This window comes from Cyprinus carpio, chromosome A6, assembly GCF_018340385.1.
Source record: "Cyprinus carpio isolate SPL01 chromosome A6, ASM1834038v1, whole genome shotgun sequence".
NCBI classification, from domain to species: domain Eukaryota; kingdom Metazoa; phylum Chordata; class Actinopteri; order Cypriniformes; family Cyprinidae; genus Cyprinus; species Cyprinus carpio.
Genome location: NC_056577.1, coordinates 2,160,295 through 2,176,797, shown reverse-complemented (window position 1 = coordinate 2,176,797; position 16,503 = coordinate 2,160,295). Strand labels below are relative to the sequence as shown.

The window sequence follows — 16,503 nt, the reverse complement described above, 5'->3', positions numbered from 1 at the left end:
TTCTATTTTTTTCTATTCTATTTTAAAACAATTTATTTCTGCGATGCAATGCTGAATTTTCAGCAGCCATTACTTAGTCTTCAGTGTCACAAATATATATATATATATATATATTTATTATTAATTATGAAAACAGTTGTAAAGCTTCATATTTTTGTGGAAAACGTAATATATTTTTGTTTGAAGATTCTTTAATGAATAGAAGCACCATATAGCACCCTGATTCGACTTAACATTTGCATCGTTTAAACTTCAAATTAAAAAAAAAAAAAAAAAATATATATATATATATATATATATATATATATATATATATATATATATATATATATAAATACAGCTGCATGCTCGACTGATTGTAAATTGTAAAAACATTCAGGAAAAAGCTTGTTGTGGCCCAACAGAGCAATTCTAAGCCATCAGATAAGCACTGAGACACAAAGTTTGTTTTCAAAGACGCTCATTGGAAACGTCACAGTTACATATGGTAACCCTCATTCCCTGAAGGAGGGAACAGAGAAGTCTCTTCGGTGACCGATTTATTGGGATATCGCTTCAATAGGACGTGACGTCTCCGTTCCCTCCTTCAGGGAATGAGGGTTACCATACGTAACCGAGACGTTCCCTCTCAGTCGGTCACTCTTGACGTCATGTCGGTGACTGACAAATTGGGATCCCTACCAAAGCGCCATGGGTGCTGCCCCTTCCAGTGCCCTGTGCGAGCCACCTACACCCCTATTTGGTGTAGGCCGGTGCTCGGAACAAGGTTGGGGGGGGGGGGGGGGGATTGCCGAATACCCCTTCGCTGGACTGCCGTTGAGGGTGGTGAAGAGGGCCCAGCGCATTCCGTGGGTCGCTTCACTTGATCGGAGGTGCAAGAGGAGTGATGGTCTCCAGAGGGTTGGTTCCCTGTGGGGTTTGCCACCACTGTAACCCTCAAACCGCCCACGCTACAGCTGGAAGTGGTTCTCATCTGTCGGCCACCAGAACAAGCCCTGGTCGCTGCAGCGGCAACGGGACTCCACCCTGCTGAAGGTAGCGGAGCCTGTTTTGCAGCCCTGAGATGGTCATCTTTCTGCAGTGAACATGACTCATCCACGAAGGCCACCTCAGCGTGCTTGATGCCCAGACACGTGAGGCAGCGATCGTGACCATCACCTGGTGCCAAGTAACAACCGCACCCAGAACCGCACGGGTGGAAACGGCATCCTTATAAAGACGATCCGTCATCATTACAAAGACGCACCCGTGGAGCTCTTTTAGAGAAATTTGCTCTTTAGGAAATGCTCTTTTCGTGCGGAGGCGCACAGGGGAATTGGCCACTTGCAACACAACGCTCGACTCGAGAACGACTACTGCTGAAGCACCATCTCGCCAACACACAAAGCTTCCGGGAGCATGCTGAACTTGTAGTTCAAGAATAGACACAGTTGAGCAGAACGATACTGTCGCTCAGCTCCTCAGCAAAAAGCATTGCACCTGCTGCATTATTATACTCATGCTGTGATCAGCGGCACCTGGATGCAATAATTGCATGCCAAAGTGCATTGTCTCGTTTAGTTTACACTCGAAGTAGATTGGTCTATCAAAGCAATATCCCAATTCGTCGGTCACCGATATGACGTCGAGAGTGACTGACTGAAAGGGAACTAAAAACAACATGGCTGAGCGAAAGAATTTTAACTGTGGTTATTTTCTCTGAAATATTCTTACTCCACAGGTACCAGTGGCATGAAGATAATGAAGATAAGATGTACCATTCATTATTTTTCCAAAGACAAAATATTCAACCTGTCAGACAACAAATGGTTTGAATTCTATTTATCAATCTCAGTCGTTGACCAAATGACACACCTACAATTTAAGGGTGTTTGAAAGGAATGGAAATGTCTTTTCTCCATCACAGGCATGAATTACAGACACTTTGAGAGCAATAACCGAGGGTCAAAGCGGCACATCTGTACAGCACTTGTCTGAGAGGGTTTCTATGAATCGGTAAGTACAACGATCCATGCTATCAGTTTTTTACTAGTACAACTGTGTGTTAGGGTGTATATACTGTATAGAGGGTGAGAATGCAGACTGAAAAGCTTTATGCCTTGAGATGAATCAGAATGTCACTTTATAAAGAAATAATAAGACTTGTTGTGACAGAGTGTGAAACAGGAAGGAAGTTGTGTCATATGTGCTGCTAGTTGTGATCATTTTAGCAATAAACATTTATTTTGATTTTGCTGAAATGAGCAGAACTGCTTGTCATCAGCAGATGTTGCACTTTGAAAACTGTTTCCCAACATTGTTCACTCAAAAATGAAAAATCTGTCACCATTTACTCAAACCTGTATGACTGACTTTCATCTGCAGAGCATAAAGCAGATATATTTGGAAGAATGTTGGTAACCAAACATTTTTGATGACCGGTGACTTTCATTATATGGAGAGAGAGGGAGAGAGAGAGAAAAGAAAAAAAAAAAAAAAAAAAACAATGAGGCATTTCTCAAAATACAGTCTTTTATATTCCACAGAAGGAATATTAAAGAATTTAATTTTTTTGGTGGACCCTACTACACTGTTAAAAAAATAAAATAATAATAATAATAATAATAAATAATAATAATAAATAAATCAAAAAATAAATATATAAAATAAATATAAAATAAATATAATATATATATATATATATATATATATATATATATATATATATATATATATATATATATATATATATATATAACATTTACAGTAAAATATGACAGCTGTTGTTGCCAGAACATACAGTAACAAACTATGGCAGTAACATTTTAGGTATAATAGATTTAACTAAAATTTACAGTTAAAAAAAAAGTATATTAAACTGATATAATGTTTATATTCCAACCTATTGAAGTACTAACAGAAAACAGCTATTTCAAGACAGTAATTAAGAAACAGTTATTTCAACAAAAATAAAAAAACGGGAAGTGTCACGCAGGGAATTCTAGGAATGTCAGTCTACGTTTTTTTATTTTTTTTGTTAGAGTGTAGTAGTGATATTCTCTCGTCCAATCAGCTTCACCTGAAATACTAACCTGGTTGATCAGATTCACCAATTATTTTTGCTATACTCACCCAATAGCTAGACAAACACCAAATCAACAATTACCAGCAAAAGAAAAGCACTAGGTGACATTAGCCAGCACTGACCAGTACCAGACCCACATTAAAAAATAAACCTTACTAGTACGATTCCAACAATAGCTAGACCAACAGCGTTAATCAGCACAAAAGTAACACTAATCAATGCCAAGCCAGCATTAAACTAACAAGAGCTGCATATACAAAACGCATCGTAATCCTAAATAGATTGTAAAAACCATTGGCACCATTGGTCTCTATGATCTAAATAAGGCTGGAATACACTGCATGACTTTTTGCCTTGATTTGCAGTCTGGACAAGTTGATGTTAATTGCTGAAATTTAGTGTCACAGTTGGTTTTGGGTTTTCTGTTCATGTATTTTATTTTGTTTTCTCACATGTCATGTTACCTGCTTCCTGTTTGTCATGTGATTCCCTTGCCCTCTGGTTTCTTGCCACATGCTGTCCTTCCCTGCACTCCATTCGGAAGGGCTCATCCCTATGCCCTTATCCCTTCAAAGGGTTTACCCTCCGGAGTGAGAGCTTCGAAGGGTTGAAGGGTGTAGGAAACAAAACAACCTTTAAAAAGAGTGCTCTTCTTCATGGCATCATCACGTGCCCACACGGAGGCGCCGTCATCATGCAAAGAATCTGGGCAAAGGATCATGGGAGCCCGAAATGTCCATCAGTTGTACCCTTTGAAATCATTCATTCCAAAGGGCCATTTGAAGTGGCCAGTTTTGAGCACTTCGGTTTGGAATGACCCTTCAATATGGTGGCCATGATTGTTTTCACTCCAAAGTGCCCTTTGGAGGGTGATATATCCTGTTTGGAATGCACAGAGAGTGTATGTGCCTTGGTCTGATGTTGTTTTTTAGTTTTTTAGGTTGTTTTTAGTCATGTGTTTCTCAATTATTCATTTGTCATTGGTTGATAATCTGTGATAATTTTCACAGGTGTTTCATGTTAAGTCATTAGTCTTGAGTATTAATAGCCCTCATGTTGTCTAGCTTTGTTTCCGGTAACTGCTGTTTGGTTAGTTCCATGGCATGTTCAAGTTCATGTTCAGTCATTGTTTACTTTGTATTTTATTCAAGTTGGGATCTGATAAACTGCACATGGGTACAGCTCAACTGGTCTTCAGTGGACTTGTTACAGTTAGAGCCAGTCTGCAGATTTGAGTTGACAAATTTCATATAAAATCGCATAGTGTATGATGGTAACCGGCTCAGAATTATTTTATTTTTTTTTTGCTTCAGACTCAAACCAGTCAGAGGACATCAAACATGTTTGATATTGCTTTCATTTGTCACATGTCTTCTAATTCTAAGTCTGGTAGTCAAGTCACCTTTATTAATATAGTGCCTTATACAATTCAGATCATTTCGAAGCAGATTTACAGTGATAAACAAGGAAATAATGATACAGTGATGCAAACAGATTTCAGTTCTGCTTGCAAAGACATCATTCATTATTCAGTTGAAATCAGTTAATTGTTGATTCAGTTCAGTGCGATAACTGCGTAAGATTAATCAATTATGAAAAAAGTTTAATTTAATCTATAAAGACGCTATGGAGAAAACAGTAATGCCACCCAGTTCAGTTCTCATCCTATAGTGTCCATGCAGACAAAAACACTGCCGAATTTTAAGCACTGTGTGATCCTTAGTCATTTAGTATATGATGCCCAGTTTTATCCTCTGTAACAAAGATATAGGATAGTATTTTAAAATACATTTTAAAATATGTGTTGTAAAAGTTGTGAATTTTATTCCAGCCTGCAGGCTCACGATACTTCTGGGAAACACAGCTCAGCACAATATCAGGATTAACCAGCACTGGTCTATCATTTACCAGCATAAACCAGCTTGGACTAGCATGCTGGTGTCAGCTGGACTTTTTAATTGACGATGTGAGTCAATTGAGTTTGATTAGTGTACAGTAAGTTCTCAATATGTGTATGTTGAACTAAAGGCCTCTGGGCATTGTGATTAAACACAGAGGCAGTAGTCCATCAGACACACAAGCAGACAGAGGATGCTGAGAGACTGGCGAGTCCAGTGCCTGCCGTTAATTCATTCCCTGTGAATGTGTCTATATACACAGTACATGTGCACACATTCACACACATGCACTCATGCAGATCTCGTGTGACTCACTCTGGGCTAATCAGAGTTTTATCTCTCTCTCCCACTGCCAGCTGCTCCAATCTGCTCTGCAGCCTGCCGATTATAAAATTGTAAAAATGTGAAACATACACTCACATTAACAAATGTCACAAAGAGCTCGAAAAGAAGAAAAATAAATAAATAAATAAAGCATGTTTCTCTTTATCTGCTGACATTTCCTTCTCAGGGAGCAAATTGAAATGGAAGAATTTTAATTTTGTGGGATTTCAATAAGTGTGCATCAGAACTGTACACACATTGCTGTGCTCCCCACAGGCTGTGGCACTGACGTTGGCTTAGCAAGCAGGGGATGAAACTCCATTTGGAAGTATAAAGATTATTGTTATGAGAGCCCAACACTCTTTTATTTCAATCTCCTCTCCTTATTTTTCTCCATTTCCCCTCCATTTCTGTCTCCTTCTCATTTCCTGTTATTCACAGACACTTTAGATCTCTGCAGACGACTCGTGACCCACATACACAAGACTTCACTTTGAGTTAGAGAAAGAAAAGAGCATAAATGCTACATGCAATTATTAGTAGGGAAATGTCCACTAATGCCACTGCAAAAGCTGAAAATATTGTTGAGATTCAGTGGCTACAAAAAACCATTTAGACACTGAAGCCACTTTGGAAAAAATTATGAACGTCATTGCCTTTTGTTACAAAATATCAAACTGGTATTTAAATAAATTAGCATAAGCAATTTTTTTTCAGCAAAAGATTTATCAACAAGAAGCTTATTAGGTTTGAAATTATAAAAGCATAGATATATTACTCAAAATGAAGACAACTAAATATTGTGAAACTTGTCAAATATTAATTGAACAGGTAATAGTAAATGTGACGTGAGAACTTGAGGAAAAACGACTTCATACAGAAAATAAAAATCACTTTGACATCACTTGGTTAAAAGTCACTGTAAAAAGTGGTTTAGAAAAGTTAGATCTGAGAAAAGTCAGCACTTGCTTGGAAATGCCACTTGGTTTGATTGTTTCCTAATGCAATGACATTCAGAAATTTTAAGTGGGGCACAAGTTTGGGGCCACTGCAAAACACACACACACACACACACACACACACACACACACACACACACACACACACACACACACACACACACACACACACACACACACACACACACACACACAAAATAAAGACAAAAGCATGGAGGTTCTTAAACTTCACCGCTCTCACTAAGTCCCATGGGCTTGTTTTTGTCAACCTCTCACTTTCTGGAAAACACATAAGGACATGCCGGACGCCAACTCATGACATAACATTTTTGCTGATGTGTTCCAGTAATATATTGTTCTATTAACCTCCTTTAGATTAACTCACGGTCACTGCAGAATAGCTGCAAAAGAAATAGTTCTCAAAATGATTGAATAAACAAACAAACTCTACCCTTTCAGAAAAAAATAAAAAAAATAAAAATAAAAGTTACAAAAGCTGTCTCTGGGGCAATAACATTTCAAAAGGTACTAATAGGTACTACAGTAATATGTATGCTTTTTAGGTAATAATATCTTTAATACCTTAAATGCAGCTGAAAATGAAAGCTGAAAGTGTGACTCTATATTGACAGCTGTATATGCTTTTTCTTCTTCTTCTATGGATTCCACACCAAAATATAAATAGATATATAGATCCCTTTAGCAGTTTCATCATTAAAACTTCACAGCTCACATTAAGTCCCACAGGCTTTATTTTAACAACTTCTCAGAAAACACATGAGGAAATGACACACACCAGACCTGACGTCACAACACTAATGCCTTCCTGTAATAGCTGTTTTCAAGGATGTAATCACATTTGTCATGACTGGAGGAATCAAATGTAATAATTTCAAAATGATTCGCTGAAAAAACCTTATCAGCTGAGCACCGATCTGAATATTGGAGGAGACATGTCCTACACAACGTCAGTTGGGGTTAAGGCTCTCGCCATGTCTGACTTCCATTAGATTCCATCACGCTCAGTTCAGTGAAATTTAGATGCCATCATTGTGTTTTGGATGGTGTTTTGTTGTCCTAGTAACCTTGTATCTGAGTTGTAATGAGACTGTGATGTAAACTCATCTCTTGGCAGTGCCACATGGGCCGCTGGTGAACATTTATCACTCTCTGGCCTGCTCTGTCCAATCCTGCACCGGCCCAGATTGTGCCTAAAGATAGCAGGAGTGTCCGGAACCCCAGAGATCGGCTCTCTCTCGCCCTATCTCTCCTTTTCACACACTCCTACAGACACACACACACAGTGAGAGGTAGATAGGCCAGGCTGGCAGCCAGTATGTGGTGGAAGAGAGCAGTGCAGAGAGCTGGACTGAAACATCATCTGGCCAGAGCCAAACAGCCACAGCTACAGTCATCAGCGCACATGTGTGCATGTGTGAATGTTTATTTATGCATGTGCGAGACACGTTTCCTTGAATACCTCCATATCCACACTCTCTCGGAATGGCAGACGTGGCGCCAATATTAGCCGTAAACTGCAACAGACAAGGACAGGATGAAACTCAAAGAAGATTTGCTTGCGAAATCACTTTAAATGCCACTTAGATGTTTTTCAGTTTATTGCATTTAGAGGCCACACTTCTATTTTGGTTCTCTTTTTACAGTTCCATATTTTTATGACTTACAGCTTAAATGTCTGAAGCTTTTCTGTAAATGTACTTGGCTCACAGACGTGAATCTAAGAAAACCAGCCTTATCGCTTCGGATCTGATTAGCTCTTTTTGCAAAGTTCACAGAAAGCCTGTATTTAAATTCCTGAAAAACCTAAAAGCACACTGCATTCAATTGATCTTGAATGTAAATGTTGCATGTTTCATTAGCAGATTTTTGCACTTGTTTCTTTGGCAGATGTACAGTACGTTCACTGGATTGGAGCAATATTTATAGAGGTGTATGCTAAAAACCAAGTGTAAAATATCCATTAATCATTCATTCTATATGAATGATTCATATTTCCCATATTCACATTCATTCTCAATATCTAAAAACATCTATTTTATTCAGTGTTGTTGTCTGACTTGTTTTCAAAAAGCATATTTTGTAAAGAGCAGCAGTGTAACAAACACGTTTTTAAAATGCATCAACAATCACACTAAATGACATTTTGAAAACTGTAAAATTAGCTCCACCCAGTTATTGTACAGACGGTCCAACATTCACATTATTCTAAGAAAAGAACTTTCATCTAAGATGGAGGTACTGTTAAAGTTCAGGTCTATCAGGCATCTAGAGAGTCAACAAGGTGTTTTTATATTAGTCCTTGTGATACAAAAGCAATGTGGTCCTTTTTCATTTGGACTCTAAAGAACACTTGAGCTAAATGCATTGAATCATAAAGCTTCTTGGAAGGAGAAAGCTCAAGGAAGTGACTCACCTGTTCACAAAGAAACTGCTCAAATATGTCAATATCTTTCGATATGTGGCTTTCTCAGTTGACCTTGGGGCTTATCTGTAATAATAGAGGATTTCATGAAAGAATTACACTTTAACAATGGATTTAATTCAGGAGTTTATCTGTGCGTAAACTGGCTCGATAGGGGCAGGATGCTTTATCAATACATTTAATGTTTTGCCTTTTATAATTCATGGTCTCGCTACTATAATAGTATTCCATCAATACACAACTGAAAGGTTGTCAGGTCTGTGATATTCCTTTGCATAACGTATTAACACTGCAGCATCATAGACATAAGCTTGTGTGCATTATTCATAAAAGACAAAAAAGCATTGCAGAAAATAAAAAAGGAAAATGTCGATCTGAAAATCAAAGCTCAGCTCTTATGGGACTCTAATTTATTGCAGTGGAAAAGCAAAACTTAATTGCTAATCTAATATCCATGGAAATCACCCCTCATACTCTCTGACCTGGCTGTGCTGCGTCACTGAATCCGAAAGGTCAAACCCACAACACACCCTGCACAGACTGACCTCTGTGACCTTCAGAAATGGATATGCTTGTGTTGTAAATTGGATTAGTTTTATACAACAGCAAAAGCCAGAGTTAGCCATTGAAGGATTGGTGATAGTTTATATGAGAGTGTCATCTTGAAGTTAATTTTGAAATGTTCAAAGTATCATACAGATTTCTAAAATTTCATCTCAAAAGAAGGAGTGTTTTACGAGAATGCAAATCCATTGCTAATACTCACTGGTGTTTGTGTTGTTCGTTTCCCTCCAAAATGATGTCACTTCTTGTAGGATGATGTCATCAAGGAACTGGATGGAACACTATGGAAAGTGATAACATTTTATTTTTATTATTATAAAAAGTTTCAATAAGAGAAAGGAAAAACATGCAACAAACATCTGGGGTATTTCTTAGTAAATTTCCTTTTGTATTTTAGAAGTGACATGCATCATCCAGTAAAACTAAAACTAGTGAAATTATTTATGAAACGTTTGAAATGTTTTCTACTCTCTCTCTCTCTCTATATGATAATCAAATAAACTAATACAATTTCATTTTTATTTAATAATAATATTTAATTCAATATATTTGGTAGGATCATGCAAATGTAGGTACACTATACAGTATGATGAACGTCTCTATAATAACTGCTGTTATGCTTGAGTCACAGTTCTTGAGTTTGAGGAATTATAGATTGGCCCAGGTTGTCAGCCAGACAAAAATATCTTCTTTACTCTTGTATCTCCCTTTTTTTCTTTTTAATCTTTCCATCCCTTGATATGTTAGTGGAAGAAAAAGCTGATAACAATTTCCAAGAACCTGATTGGCTCTTCAGTCCCTCCCTCTTTGACCTAACAAAGCCTTTGCTCTCTCTCTCTCTCTCTCTCTCTCTCTCTCTCTCTCACACACACACACACACACACACACACACACACACACACACACACACACACACACACACACACACACACACACCTGAATCCTCGACAAGAGTGTTGTCCCACTTCAGCTCTGGTATGAGATGAGAGATAAGCGCATGTCTCGTATTCACCTCTAGATGGTGCTGTTTACCGCAACTCAACTAAACACGCTCCTCTTTCCTGATGGTCTCCATCTCTCTTCAGACGGTCAGTCTAATAAACCTTGAATAACATAGATCAAACGATTTTAAATTTGCGCATATAGTTTCTATGAAACATATTTCAACCTTGTTACCCTTCCTATCAGAAAAAAAAAAAAACTTGCCACGTAATTACACTGCTGAATTTCACAACTGAATACCTTTTAAGAAGTATCTTCATACATTTCATAAACATAATTTTGCTGTTTAAATAACATAATCACATAATCACATAGGAAACAATTTGGTGACTATATTTTACAGTATCAAACTGTTTATGCCAATGCATGTTAACTGATTATGTTAATATAGCAACCTATTCGAGGCTATGAAATCAGTTTAATGCTGTAAAATCTACTTATGACTCAGTGTCACAGTGAACTACCACATGATGGTTTAAAGTTCGTCAAAACTTACGTTGTTGATACGTTTCCGATTCTACACGAGTGTACGCTAATATTCCAACCAACTTGATAAATGTATAACTTGACAGAAGCGTAGCTTTAAGTAGCCTATACACTTCTCATGTGCATCTGACTGGCACACTTCATTTGCTTTGAAAGATTTTTGTCACTGCGTTATTTAGGCTATTACTCCAAAAAACTGTCGGTCACAAGGGACAAAACATTTTCAGTTTGTGTTTGGTTTATTTGACACCATAATGTTGTAAACAAATACATTATATTATCTTATTTGTTAATGAGGAGAAACGGAACCGTACATCGACCCTCCTCATCCCGCAGCCCGCAGAGTCTTTCTGAGGCATTTCGCTCCGTCTCAGCAGCGCGCGTGAGTGACGTTAATTCTAACCAATCATATTATTCCCCCTCCTCTCCCTGAGACGTTAATGAAGACAGGGACCAATCAGCAGTCGAGGGGGCGTTCCCCTGTGGGCATACTCAGAGTTAGTGCGAGAAATTCAGTCTGGGGAAGAGGAGAGAGCGAGGATAAGCATCCCAACACATCCCAGCGTTTGGACTTTTTCTCATTCAGGTGTGCGCGGCGAATCACGCACAAGACACCGGGACAGACGCCTTGGATTTTCTTTCTGACTGAGGACTGAGAGGGAAATGATCTGATCGCACTCGTACTTGACTTTTTTTTTTCTCTCTGATGGGATAGTTTATGTTGATATTTGAGCAGAACAGGTGCGTTTCATAAGGGCTCCTCCGGTAATGCGGAATGACCGTACGGGACCGTTAACGCGCGCGTGGATCACCTGATTCATCACCGGTACCGCATTCCGCGCGTCCCCGACCGTACGCTGATCTGCGGGGGGAAAGTTCATAAAGATTGTCTGATTGATTGCTGCTAAATCAACATTTCCCCCTAAAACCAGCTGTGCTTTGAATTGGATTTTCTTTTTCCCACGACTAAAATACTTAAGTATTCACTGACCTAGTCCTTAAAGCAGTGATCAATACGGATATCCTCATATTATACTGGAGTCAGACCTTTTTTTTTTCTCTCTCTCTCTGTCTCTGACTGGTCGAACGGATTTGACACTACGTGCGCGAATTGGTAACCTCCGTATGAGCGAGCTCACAGTGAACCGAGGTAAGAAAACGCATGCATGCATGCACCCAAACGGGTTTGCATGCAGAATTGATGTACTGTATTGTTTAAAACACTGTCACGTCTCGTGCATATGCTATTTACTCACAATAAAATAATAATAAGATTAAATCTCAAATGCATGTTGTGTAACTTTGAAGGAGATGACATAGGGGACGTTTCATGTGAAATGTCTGAGGGCTTGACTGGCTGCTTTATTTTATCAAGAGCCTCTGTGCATGCACAGGGAAATGATTACAGTGAAAACCAGGCTGTAGTGGTGGTTAGAATGCATTTGAGAATTATAACCAGAATGCATCGCCATCTTTATTAAGATAATAAAGCAAATACTATAAACCAGACTTTAAACACTTATTACTTGATTTTTAATTACAATGATTTTGATGGACCATTTGTTAGTTCTTTGTCTTGACTGTTGAGTATTATGGAATTCATTGTAACATTATAATGTTGTGTGTTGTAGGGTCGTGTTTGGCTGCTCTTTATCTACAAATGTAAGGCTCTGTGAAACCTTGGCTCTGACAACACCATATGGAGACAACTGTTTGAATTAAAGCAGCGGGAACACGCGTGAACTGCTGTCATGGATTTAAGGGATTTTTTCTTGTTGGCAACATTAGTTGCTTGTTTCTGGTTAGATCCCACCATAGCCCAAGAGCTCATTTACCCTATTCGAGAAGAGCTACAGGAGAATGTTCTTATTGGAAACATACCAAAGGACTTAAACATCTCCCATATGAACTCTGCCACTGCGGCTACCAGTAATCTGGTTTACCGACTTGTGTCGAAAGCAGGTGACACCCCGCTACTTAGAGTGATGAGCAATACAGGAGAAATCTTTACCACCTCCAACCGTATTGATAGGGAGAAACTCTGTCCTGGCCCCTCTTTTGAAGACAGCGAGTGTTCCTTTGAAATTGAGGTGGTCATTTTGCCCAATGACTATTTCAGATTAATCAAAATTAAAATCATTGTCAAAGACACCAATGACAATGCCCCCATGTTCCCCTCGCCTGTGATCAACATTTCAATTCCGGAAAACACACTCATCAACAGCCGCTTTGCTATTCCCTCTGCCACCGATCCAGATACCGGACCCAACAGCGTACACAAATACGAGCTGTTGAACGGGCAGAGCGCCTTCGGTTTGGATATTGTGGAGACACCAGAGGGTGAGAAATGGCCTCAGCTTATCGTTCAGCAGAATTTAGATAGAGAACAGAAAGATACTTATGTGATGAAAGTCAAAGTGGAGGATGGGGGGAACCCACAGAAATCCAGCACTGCCATTCTACAGGTGACTGTCACTGATGTTAATGATAACCGGCCTGTCTTCAAAGAAAGCCAAATTGAGGTCCACATCCCAGAAAATTCTCCCGTCGGCACATCTGTAGTTCAGCTGCAAGCCACTGATGCAGATGTGGGTGCCAATGCAGAAATAAAGTACATGTTTGGGGCCCAGGTGTCTCCAGCCACACGGAGACTTTTTGCTCTGAACTCCACCACTGGGCTCATAACAGTTCAAAGGCCGCTTGATAGAGAGGAGACCGCCATTCATAAACTCACAGTACAAGCCAGCGATGGAAGCTCGAGTCCAGCAAGAGCCACCATCACTATCAATGTGACTGATGTGAATGACAATGCTCCAAACATCGACCTGAGATACATCATCAGTCCAACTAATGGTACTGTAATGCTTTCTGAAAAAGATCCAATTAACACCAAGATTGCCCTCATTACTGTATCTGACAAAGACACAGATGTAAACGGCAAGGTGATTTGCTTCATTGAGAAAGATGTTCCATTTCACCTCAAAGCAGTTTATGACAACCAGTATTTGTTAGAAACATCTGCACTGCTTGATTATGAAGGAACCAAGGAGTACATCTTCAAGATTGTTGCTTCTGACTCTGGAAAACCTAGTCTGAACCAGACCGCCCTGGTTAGAGTACGGCTGGAGGATGAGAATGACAATCCACCAATTTTCACCCAGCCTGTCATTGAGCTGGCTGTCATGGAGAACAACCAACGTGACATGTTCCTGACAACCATCAGTGCAACAGATGAGGACAGTGGACGGAATGCAGAGATTGTCTACCAGCTTGGACCCAACGCATCATTCTTTGATCTTGACCGCAAAACAGGAGTGCTAACCGCATCCAGGGTGTTTGATAGGGAGGAACAAGAGCGGTTCCTCTTTACGGTCACCGCTAGGGACAATGGCACCAGGGCTCTGCAGAGTCAAGCTGCAGTCATAGTGACCATACTGGACGAGAATGACAATAGCCCTAAATTTACACACAATCACTTTCAGTTCTTTGTGTCAGAGAATCTGCCTAAATATAGTACAGTTGGAGTAATCACAGTCACAGATGCAGATGCTGGTGAGAATGCCATGGCGAGACTCTCAATCCTTAATGATAATGAGAACTTCATCCTTGACCCAGATTCTGGAGTCATAAAGTCCAATGTATCCTTTGACCGAGAGCAGCAAAGCTCCTACACCTTTGACGTCAGAGCTGTGGACAATGGAAGCCCTCCATGTTCGTCAGCTTCCAAGGTGACCATAAATGTCATTGATGTCAACGATAACCCCCCCATTGTCATCTACCCACCATCAAACACCTCTTTCAAACTAGTGCCACTGTCTGCGATTCCGGGATCGGTTGTGGCCGAGGTGTTTGCAGTAGATGGTGATACGGGTATGAATGCAGAGCTCAAGTACACTATTGTGAGTGGCAACACAAGAAGTCTTTTCAGAATTGACCCCGTAACAGGAAACATCACGTTAGAGGAGAAACCCACAGTGGCAGACATTGGCCTCCACAGGCTGGTGGTCAACATCAGTGACCTAGGCTATCCAAAGTCCCTGCACACTCTTGTCCTAGTTTTCCTGTATGTAAATGACACGGTTGGAAATTCCTCATACATACATGACTTCATCCGTCGGACAATGGAAACGCCACTGGATAGGAACATTGGCGAGACCAGTGAGACTTATCAGAATGTTGACAACCTAAAAACCATCATTGCCATCGTGACAGGCACTATGGTAGTGATTGTGGTCATCTTCATAACAGTTCTGGTGCGCTGCCGACACGCCTCACAGTTCAAGGCAGCTCAGAGAAAGAAGCAGGGTGCTGAGTGGATGTCCCCCAACCAGGAGAACAAGCAAAACAAGAAGAAGAAGCGCAAAAAGAGGAAGTCGCCAAAGAGCTCCCTCTTGAACTTCGTCACCATCGAGGAGAACAAACCCGATGACTCTGCCCACGAACCCATAAATGGAACCATCAGTCTCCCGGCTGAGCTCGAGGAGCCCGGGATTGGACGCTTTGATTGGAATGCCACCCCTACTACCACATTCAAACCCAGCAGCCCAGACTTGGCCAGGCACTACAAGTCCGCTTCACCTCAGTCGGCCTTCCACCTTAAAGCTGACACTCCGGTGTCTGTGAAAAAGCATCATGTGATACAGGAGCTGCCACTGGACAATACCTTTGTTGGGGGCTGTGACACGCTTTCCAAACGTTCCTCCACCAGCTCTGATCACTTCAGTGCCTCAGAATGCAGTTCACAAGGAGGCTTCAAGTCAAAGGGGGCACCTTTGCACACCAGACAGGTAAAAGAACACTTTTACTGGTCTATAAGTACTGCTTATAACTGCCCTGCTCAGTACTGAAGTGCCTGTGGTAGCTAACTTACTCTGAGTGATACATCTGTGATGCACTATGTAAAATGTAGAATTCAAAAAGCCCCCCATAGATGTTCTCATATAATGACCAAAAAAAGTCGTAAATATTGTGTTTTATATGAAACTAGCAGACCCAGGCGAATTACTATTGTCATCATCTTACCACATGCATTCCTGTGTTTCTTTTTTCTTTTTTTTATTTATTTTTATTTATAAACCTCTGCTTGAAACAAGTGCTGGATAAGCAGTTGGTTTAATGGGTGAGGTTCGAAAAGAATCCAACTTCTCTCATGAATCCTAAGCGACTAGATTCAGTTTAATCTCACTGCTCTGTCATGGTTCAAAGATGCAATGTTCTGAGAGTTTGTGAAAGAAACATTTTTTTCTCGCCTGTCTACTTCGATCACCATTTTCTCATTTTGACATCTAAACTCTTTTATGGAAGAAATGAATTAGAATATAGGCATTATCAAACAAATCATCACTTTTATGAGTAACCACTCAAGTTCAATCTTGTTCTTATTTTTCTGCATTTGTTAATTAGCATTCTCTATGATACCAGTTTCTTAATTAATCTTGGGCTGCAGTTAATCTACTAATAGAGAAAATGTGCGCACACGACATTAAACATTATCTCCTGGTTCATTAAATCCAATGGTATCCAAATACTAAACCAATAGACTGTCTCAGACATTTAGTATAGAACTGTGTTCTCTTTCGGTAGATGTACATATTTCTCAAAGACAGTTCTACTGTATAAAGCGCTCAAAATCACAAAAGGGAGTTGCACGGCATCTCTTCGTATGAAATCCAAATGATGAGAGAGAGTTGAGGGAGGGTGAGTAGGAGGGAGGGAGGGAGGGGAATATTACCTTTAGGTGGCACTGTTGTTCTGTATGGCATA

The 16,503-nt window shown here is 39.9% G+C and overlaps 1 protein-coding gene across 3 annotated transcripts in view; it reads left to right on the top strand.

The window, feature by feature from the left end:
• The first annotated feature begins 11,249 nt into the window (after positions 1-11,249).
• Positions 11,250-16,503, top strand: part of LOC109077431 (protocadherin-9-like) — a 245,197-nt gene continuing 239,943 nt past the window's right edge. For all 3 annotated transcript variants that reach the window (XM_042757495.1, XM_042757496.1, XM_042757494.1), the window contains exons 1-2: positions 11,250-11,890; positions 12,372-15,527. In XM_042757495.1, the coding sequence (XP_042613429.1) occupies positions 12,492-15,527 (3,036 nt within the window). In that variant the 5' untranslated portion in view covers positions 11,250-11,890; positions 12,372-12,491. The remainder of the gene's footprint in view (positions 11,891-12,371; positions 15,528-16,503) is intronic.